Genomic DNA, 9,516 nt, shown 5'->3' with positions numbered 1-9,516 from the left:
CGTAGAAAAGTGTCCCCACAGTCTGGTATGCAGCTGCAGTTTCAATGGCTCCTGAGCCACCACCCAACCATAACTGTCTCCTAACCAGCTGCTGTGATCTGATCCTGAGTCTCACAGGATATTTGCCATCGACAACAACTGCACATTTCTATCCCAGTTAAACACTGGGGCCATTAATGTTCATTCTGACAATTGGCTCAGTGGGTCTCTGTTTGGGCTGTGGACTGAGCCATCATCTCGCCTCCCTGATCTAAGGAGCAGCCAGGGGCTTGTTTAGTTCTTGGTACAACTGAGAGGGGCGTCAGAGCTGCTGTAGATCGCCCCAGCGGTGACAACGCCAATGACGCTGTGCTGGCCCAAGAGAGCTGGTGCAAGCTGTGCTCCAGTCATATGCCTCCAAGTGCTTGGTTTGCCCCTGCTATGTGCCCTCTGCTGCAGACGGGGAGCAGGGAGCACTGAGTAGTACACGGGTATTACACCATCCAGGGATTCGCCTATGCAAGCAGCTCAGGTCAGTTACCCCACTTAGGGCTGTTTTCTGGCTGACTGAGCAGCACCAATCAACTGGAGGGGGCTAGGGTGGGACTGAGCGTCTGGACCTCTGTGTTTTAATGCACCCCTTACTCTGGGTTTCATAGTCTCTGAATACTTTGTAGGCCACCAATGCCTTCATACACACAAGAGTGGCTCTCGGTTTGGCCCTTGGGCCTTCCTCGTGATCTTCCCTGTGGTCAGGAAGGATCAAGGCTGTTTCCCATTTCCACTCCCTTTGAACTCCATTCCAAGAGGAGGACTGAGTTATTCTTTGAGCAGTCAACAACAGTGACATTACTTCCCATATCGGCCTTCTACTCCCTGACGCACTTTTTCCTGCCTGAATCAACATCCTCACTGCTCCTCCCAAGTCGCAATCATTTTCCTCCAGATACCAGATGGGCAGGCAGAAGTAGCCCAGACATCATCTTTGACATAACTCTCCATTACATCGCAGAACTGCCCTCGATTTACCACAGCCATTTGTGCACAATCTGTGTAATACACTGATCCGGATACAATTCAGATCAATGAGGAGCTATGTCATCATCGGTAGCCTTGGAGGCCTAACACCCTGGGATGCCTACAAACAGGATGCAGATCACAACCTGAGTGTCTGTATATCTGCAGCCCTGGTCCAACAACACTGACCTAAGCAGCCAATCAGTAACACACCAGCCACACTCTGGCTGACAGCAGCCTGGGTTACACTCCCAGGGCCATATTTTCCCCAAAATGTGTAATTGCACTGTCCAGCTCTCTTCTGGACAGTTCCGATATTAGAGATCTGTTCCCTGTAAGGGGTCAATATCCAACAGTTTGCTGCTTTAATTGGAGTTACCACCAATTCAGTTTAAACACAAACACTGGATAAATTTAGAATAAAAAAATACTGAATTACAAAGAGAGAGAGATTTTAAGAGAGAACAAGTACACTTATCTCATAGAGCTGGAAGGGACCTTGAGAGGTCATTGAGTCCAGTCCCTTGCTCTCATAGCAGGACCAAGTACCATCCCTGACAGATTTGCCCAGCTCCCTAAATAGCCCCCTTAAGGCTGAACTCACAATGCTGGAGCACTGCCCAGCATTCGAAGATACATCGTCCCTCTTGAGCTCACCTCCTTGGACAAGCAGCACAAGGAACAAGAGCTCTGCCCTCATCCCCACTTGGTCTCTCACTGGGAGACTGGCAATGGCAAAATCAAGCATGTCTACTTTACATCTAATCTGCTCAGCACTCAAAATTTGTTATAGAACCCAGCAAGTGTGTGGGTTACACATACTTGCTCTGGGTCCTGCTAAAGCCACCAGCCTACATGCCAAACTCTAGGTGGCCTGGAGCCCAATCCATAGGGAGCTGCTGCACTCAGAACTTCAATTAGAGCCATCCCTAAAATGCTGTAATTAATTTTGAGACTAGGTGAAGATTATGGGATTGCACAAAGCTTCTGGTTCTAAGTACTAAGCTCAGCTCGGACAGAGAGAAAGAGAGAGAGAGAGAGAGCAACACGAAAAAAACTTCAGAAGATAGAGTGCTTTTCTGCTCATCATCATGTAACATTCAATAACGCTGCAGGATATGTGTTTGTTACTGTAATATACAGATTACTCAGGTATGTTCAATAATGTGTGTATAATCTCAGCATTTACATAGAACCTTTCACTCAAGGCGCTAAAGAACTTTGCAACCATTCATTAAGTCTTGCGACACTCCATAATGTTGGTAAGGAATAGAGAGGTTAGTAACTTGCTGGAAATTCCAGAATGAGTCAGTGTCAAAGTGGAGGAAATAGGCCTAGGAGCAAAAATGGCCTTTAACTACTGGTATAACCACCAAATAAACTGGCTTTTCAAAGTGTACAGTATTTTTTTAAAGGAAAAACTGATGTACGACAGAAGTTTTCCATGGTAGCAGTGAACTATTAGCTGTCCAGTGAACAAGCAGAGATTATGCAAAACACTCCTTAAAGGGTTTTCTTCAATTGATGACCAAAAAAAAAAAAGATCATTGGTTGCTATGCATTTAAACTTACTAGGAGGAAATGTTTATTTTATAGATTATTGTGGCAAATTAATATCCTTCGAGTGAAAGAAACCAGCATTAGATGCTGGAGGTTTGATGTGTCCTTTCTGTCGGAGTTGCAACAGCACCTATATTCACCTTTTCTCTCTCTTCTGACCAGCATTTCTTTCCTCACACTGCACAGTTCCTTTCGTGTGATATCTCCAGCAAGTCGGATTGCCTAACCATGCCAGGGTCTGCACTTTCCTTTCTCTTCAAAGTCTGTGAACAGCTGTAATGGCCAACCCTCACAAGTTACCGCGGAACTCCTTAAAGCAGTGGTCTCCAACCTTTTTAACCACAAGATCACTTTCTCAATGTAAGTGCAATGTAAAAGCTACCTCAAACCCAAATACCCTTGCCCCGCTTCCTTCCCACCCCTTCTTTGAGGCCCCGCCCCTGCTCCACCTCTTCTCCGAGGCCTCACCCTGCTCACTCCATCCCCCTTCCTCCCCGAACCTCATTCACTTTCATCAGGCTGGGATACGGGTTGGGTTGCAGCCTCTGGTCTTAGGCCAATGGGTTTGTAGTGTGGGAGGGGCTCTGGGCTTGGCCGAGGACAGGGGATTGGGGTCCAGGAGGGGTTTCAGGGTGCATGCTCTGGGAAAGAGTTTAGGTGCAGGGGGACTCGCATCTGGGGCAGGAGGTTGGGTGCAGGAGAAGGTGCAGGGCTCGGACAGGGGTTGAGGAAGCAGGCTCTGGCTGGGCATCATTTAACCGAGACGACTTCTGGGTGGTGGAACTGTGGGGTTAAGGCAGGCTTACTCCTGCCCTGACTCTGCACCATTCCTGAAAGCAGCTGGCATGTACAGCAATGGCTCCATGTCACCATGTGCTGCCCCTCATCTACAGGCACTGAGCCCACAACTTCTACTGGCCACGGTTCCCTGTTATTGATCAATGGGAGCTGTAGGAGTGGTGTCTGCAGGCAAGGACAGCATGCGGAGACCCCCTGCTCTGCCTTTCTCATGGGGCTGCAGGGACATGCCAGCCACTTCCAGAAGCAGTAATTACCACAGTGATAATTACTCCAGCCACAACAGGTTAGGCATTTTAGAACTCACTATTCATTACATTTAAGTGTAGGAGAGAAATGAAAATGATGAAATGCACAGACCAGTCCAAAACCAAAAATAACCCACTTTGCAAGTAGTAAAAAGTAACAACAGCCCCCCACGTATGTGTTGGGTCGGGAGATGAGACTGAAGGACAGTGTGTGTTTGTGAGAATGACTGACACACACAGTGTGAGAGAGTGACAGATTTGCATTGTCAAGCTCCCTCCATCCCTTTCTCCCTGTGTGGAGATAGGGTACAGAAGTAGGGGCAGGGGAGACACTCTGACATTAATGTTCCCCCCATCTCCCTCCCACACCCTGCACAGCAAGCAGGAGGATCCCAGAGCAGCAGCTCCAAAGCAGAGGGCAGGAGCAGCATGACAGTGGGTGGAGGGGCAATGGATGTACCAGAACTTGAGAGCTTCCTGGTCAAACCAGTCAGGATCAGCTGTCAGAGGCTCCAAGATCTACCTGTAGATCCTGATCTACTGGTTGGTGACCACTGCCTTAAAGCAAGCACTTTTATTTTTAAGCTGAAAGCATTACAGAAAAAACATTAAAAAGAATGTACACTCAGGCTAATAAGCTTAGTAGAGATTACTGTTCAACTCCAACATGGGTTTTGACTGAAGACACTCCTTTAAACCCCATCAAGGGTTCCCCCTCTCCCATTACATGTTCAGAATAGCCTAGTTCAGATCTAGCAAACTCTGAAGGTTACTCTTTCCTTTATATAGCCTGAGCTTTTGATCTCTAGACTGTAGGAACAGGTAAAAAGCAGGCCATGGTCCCCTCCTGAAGGCATAGCTTCCTAAGGCCAGGGTTTTGCATAACCAAGGGGGTGATGAATTTGCCTTCTCCTCCCCTTGGCTTAAAGATTCCCAAGGCAAAGCACTTGATACTGTGTATCCCAAAAGTCTATTCTTGTCCAGCACATTGTTCAGCATAGTTCTTTGATGTTCATGATGTCACATCCTATCTCCACTCTTGAGAGGTTATATACACAACCCTGGTGCACAATAATTAATAATAAACCATTCACTTAATACAATAGACTCCAAACCTTCTTAAACCTAAATTCAAATGAGGTCAGCCAAGCACATGACAAGAAATTACCCTATTGCCCTAACCTGAGTCTTCTATGGTAGATGAAAGAGTTTCCTGGTGAAGTGTAGGCTGCTCTCTCTAGGAGCATTAGAAATTTCATAGCACTTGTATATTGTATCCTTTGGTATATATGGTTGTGACTATTTTCTTCCACTATTTGATGTGAGGAAGTGGGTCTGGCCCACAAAAGCTCATCACCTAATAAACCATCTTGTTAGTCTTTAAGGTGCTACATTGTCCTGCATTTTGCTTCAGCTACCCCAGACTAACACGGCTACACTTCTATCACTATAGCACTTGTCGTGAGAGTAGGGTTTGCTCCACTGCCCTTGGCCAAAACGCTGTCCTTGGGGGTTGTGTAGTGCACTGTTCTGCACTGCGCTACAGCTGTCTGCACCACAGGAGGCTGGAGTTCAGTGTTGCGGGTCAGACGCCCCAGTCTCAGCCCGAGTCCCACTGTTTGGCCTGAGGAAGGTTGGAGGGGAAACAGAGCCAGGACTGAAGCATCCAGCCTTTGCTCTGCAAAGTGCCTGAGAGCCTTTGGCAGATGTGGGCACTTCAGAAGCACCCTGTGCTGGAGGCCCCCCCCTTCTCCATGCACTGACACGGCCAAGGGGGGCTGCCCTTGCTGCTCTAACCTTTGCTTGCCTCATAGTCAGCCCACTCCTAGAGGCCAGTCCCGTGCCCCCCGCTACTACCCCCTTGCATACGCGGTCTAGCACCTGCCTCCCGTGTACTGGGGGGGCTGCCCCGCCCTTGCAGCAGGGATCCCCGCTAGCGCGCCCAGCGGCCCGGCACTAGAGCACTGGGGGGCGGGGCGAAGGAGGAAGGCCACGCCCCTCAGCCCTCAGCGCGCTCTTCGCTTTCAAGCGAAGTTGGTCACCCCGGGGGCGGGGTTTGCTGGTTCCCCCGCCCCGCCCCCCGGCCGGTCTCCGCGCTGCGGCGGTTACCATGGCGATGACGTCGGCAGGCGGCGGGGAAGGGGGGGGCCGGGTGAGCGAGGAGGGAAAGATGGCGGCGGCTGCTGCGGCGGGGCCGCAGTGGGCGGCGGAGCAGCGCTGAGGAGACCCGAGCCGGGCGGGGAGGCGGGGCGGGCGCAGCGCGGGCGGCGGGAGCGGGGCCCATGTGCGGCGGCGGGGGCAGCAGCCGCGGCCCGCCAGCACCAGCCACCGCCGGGTCCCGCGGCGCCGGCTCCGGGGCAGCCGAGTGAGCGCGGCGGCCGGGCCGGGCGGCAGGATGAAGTTCGCCGAGCACCTCTCCGCGCACATCACGCCCGAGTGGCGGAAGCAGTACATCCAGTACGAGGTACGGGGCCGCCCGCCGCGTGCCTCAGGGGCCCCCGGTCGCCAGGGGAACCCCGCGCGGCATCGTCTCGCGTCGGGGCTCTGCGCTCGGCTCCCTCGTCACGTCCCCGGCTTCTCCCAGCCCGGGCGGGTCGCCCCTCTCCGCCCTGCAAGCCTGTCCAAGGCGGCCCCCTGCTGCAGCCCGAATCCCTCCTTAGCCCCTCTCCGCTCCATCCCTCAGTCCCTGCTCGGGGAGCTTAGTGTCTGTCCGGGGGCTCGCGAACCGGCTTGAAACTTGATGAAAACGTGTGGGGTTGTGTTTTGCTGGTGTAGCTTTTCTCCATACATGTGGAACTTGGACTCTATTTTGGGGTGTGTGCTGTTGAGACTTGAAGAAGCAAATAGCCGGAGTGGCCATTTAAATAATAAAGTCTTGATATGGCCCCAATACTGGAAAAAACAAACATTGCTGTATATATTTCAGTTGCATATATTTGGGAAGGACTGTAACCCCCCAAATACCTAGTGAGCTCGGAGGGCTGTATATAATCAATATGGATAATTGGCCATGTAAACACTTTGATCTAAGAGATTATTTTTATATTCGACAATATTATCGCAGCCAGCAGTTTCCGTTTATATGCTCAACAGGAACGCAGTGCAAAGTCAATATGTTTATACACCTAAATAGATTTTAAGAATGGGGCTGGTGCTCATGCCATCCGTGGAGCTTGGGTAAAAGCAACTTGAAGTAATAGCTCTAATAGGAAGCGACAATATTGGATTTTTGCGTACAACCTCTCTGGTAGCAGATGAGCTGAGTTCAGAAGCTTGGGGGCATAAGTAAGTTATTAAATAACAGTGGGGATTATTAGGAGGAACCAAAGATGATACACAACATAATTGATAATATGTCCGAAGCGGAGAATCATTTCTCCTTTGCAGTATTTTTTTTTACATAAATTAAAAATACAGAGTCTGTGGAATTGTAGGTAGAGTTATGTGTAATGTTATGTTGTGTTTTATATTCTTTCAGTTCTGGGATCCTGACAAGAGCCCAGATTATAGGTCTTATTCAGTCTGGTGGTGTTTTTATAGCTTCTTATGAGCTAGTGATTTTCAGCACCACTGTCAGTTCTCTACATGTGGAGGTATGAAATATATGATCTCTTTGGCTCAGAGTCCTGAAGTACGGCTCCTAAAGATCAGAACTGAACAGATAGCTGTGGTGACTATAAAAAAATCTACCTGAGTGGCTGAGAACATTATGGTTTTTATAGCAACAGTTGCGTATTTTTTTAAGGTTAATGAGACCTGGGGAAATTTGTTTTGCATTTGTCTGCTTCGTTCTTGATTTTAGGGTAAACAAACCACTTCAGTTGCAGACTCTATACCTTGAGGAATTCAAATAACAAAAGATTCTGCTCTATTAATCATGGATTATTTGAAGAAGTAGCTTTTATTTTTTCAGGTTTAGCAATACAATTATCCCTTGGTTAATCTTAAATTCGGGTATAGAAATGTTTTTTTTTTTAAGAAATGGGAAAGACTAGACAGGTTCAATATTTAAAATGTATTAAACCGTAAAGGTTTGAGTATGTATGAAATAAAGCTTTGCAGTATATATGTCATCAGAGTTTCTTGAAATCTATTTTAACCAAGTAGCAGATATCCTGTAAAATTATCATCCATCATAACATTTGCAAAATAAACAAAAAATGGACTAAATTATTCCAGTGGGCTTTGTGCATGCAAATGCATCTATCTGTTGGGTTTCTGCACAGATATCCACGGCAGTATTTGGCATGAAATTCTGAAGGCTAGCTTCCTTTGTTACTTAAAGCTTTGCAGTAATAAATTACTAATGCTTCAGTACTGGTAGTGATACTACTGAAAATGTATTTTTATTCATACATTTTTCAGGTAAGACTGGTAGTCTAGTTAGTGAAGCTACTCTTATGTGCATCTTCCCCAATTTTTTGACAACAATTAGAGTGAATAAATATTATCATACTATGATATCTCTTGATTTAGATGCTTGTGTTTTCACACTCAGTAATACTGTGGCCTGTTTTGTACTCTTGTTTGTTAGCACTGTCAGTGATATTTGTTGTTAGAATCTATTTTTTTTTCATTCCAAGTTTAGGGAGGCTCTTTCTTTTACCAATATCTTCTAGTGTTTCAGAGTCTTCAAAACAGTCTTGTATTAGCTATCAACTTTCAAAAGATCTTGCTTATGACTTAGTTTCAAATCTGTCCCATGGGTTTTGTTAGAAGATTCCACTTTGCCCTGATGGAGGTTGTCAAAATACATGTGCATACATTGATGATATTTTTTAGAGACTTCAGTTATATTAATATGCCCAAGTCCTCGACAATAGTTCAGTATATGTGAATATGTCTGATTCCACAACTTGAGACCCATGACCAGGAATAACTTCTTCTCAACCTGTAATGGCTGATTTAAAAAAAAATCCATTCCCTGCTACTTGAGCTTTTTCCCCTCGGGATACTTCACATTTCAATATTTACAGTAGAAATAAATTGATAAGCGAACCACAGGAGAGTAATATTAATAATGTATGCTGTTTTCACCAATCCTACCTCTTCTGTTCATTCCTCAGTACTAAATGAATTAGTCCTTGCATCTCAATACCAGTTAATGATTATCTTATTAAAGATGGCTTACATTTAGTTTGATGAGATTAAAGTTGCCAGTTCACTAGGTAATTTAAAGAATTATGTAACCAAGTGGAGGTTAAAAATTTCAAGTGGATATCTTCTAAAAATATCAGATTAATGTTGCATTTTGCCTCTTGTAGATATTTTCTAGAAAAGATATGGTAAGCAGAAAATGAAGACCTACCCTGAATGAGGTTTCATAGAAGCACAGAAATGTTGTGCTAGAAGGTTGCTCAAAGGACCTACTCCAGTCCCCTGTGCTGAGGCATAACCAAGTAAACCTGGCTGACCCTTGTCTAACCTGTTCTTAAAAATGTCCAATGTTGAAGATTCTACAGTCTCCCTTGGAAGTCTGAACCAGTGCTTAAATACCCTTACAAGTAGATTTCCCCCCCCCCCTAATATCTACCTAAATCTCCTCTGCTGTATATTAGAACAAGAAATTATTGGCTTATCTCCCTTGTAGGTGAGGTTTTCTGTACCTTCTATCATTTTTGTTACTCTCCCATGGACATTCTCCAATTTGTCCACATCATTCCTAAAGTGTGGCTCCTAGAGCTAGACACAACATTCGGGCTGAGGTCTCACCAATTCCAAGTAGAGGAGGACTTCCTATGTCTTACCCATGTCACTTCTGGGACTCCAGAATTAGCTTTTTTCCTGACTTAAATTCTGTTTGTGAGTAACTATAACTCCTAGATTTTTTTTTTCCGGCTATGCCTCTATATAACCTTTTATTTCCCATTTTGAAGTTGAGCATTTCATTTTTTCCCCAAGAATAGTACTTTGT

General features: G+C 46.4%; 1 protein-coding gene across 2 annotated transcripts in view; it reads left to right on the top strand.

Annotated features, from left to right (window-relative positions):
• Positions 1 to 5,752: 5,752 nt before the first annotated feature.
• Positions 5,753 to 9,516, top strand: part of XPR1 (xenotropic and polytropic retrovirus receptor 1) — a 171,362-nt gene continuing 167,598 nt past the window's right edge. The window contains exon 1 of one of the 2 annotated variants that reach the window (XM_075936816.1): positions 5,753 to 6,066. In XM_075936816.1, coding sequence (XP_075792931.1) covers positions 5,998 to 6,066 — 69 coding nt within the window. In that variant the 5' untranslated portion in view covers positions 5,753 to 5,997. The remainder of the gene's footprint in view (positions 6,067 to 9,516) is intronic. The other variant, XM_075936817.1, reaches the window with a different exon arrangement.

The sequence above is a fragment of the Pelodiscus sinensis genome, chromosome 9 (assembly GCF_049634645.1).
Source record: "Pelodiscus sinensis isolate JC-2024 chromosome 9, ASM4963464v1, whole genome shotgun sequence".
In the NCBI taxonomy this organism is placed as follows: domain Eukaryota; kingdom Metazoa; phylum Chordata; order Testudines; family Trionychidae; genus Pelodiscus; species Pelodiscus sinensis.
The sequence above is the reverse complement of the archived record's forward strand: the minus strand, read 5'-3'. Positions and strand labels throughout refer to the sequence as shown.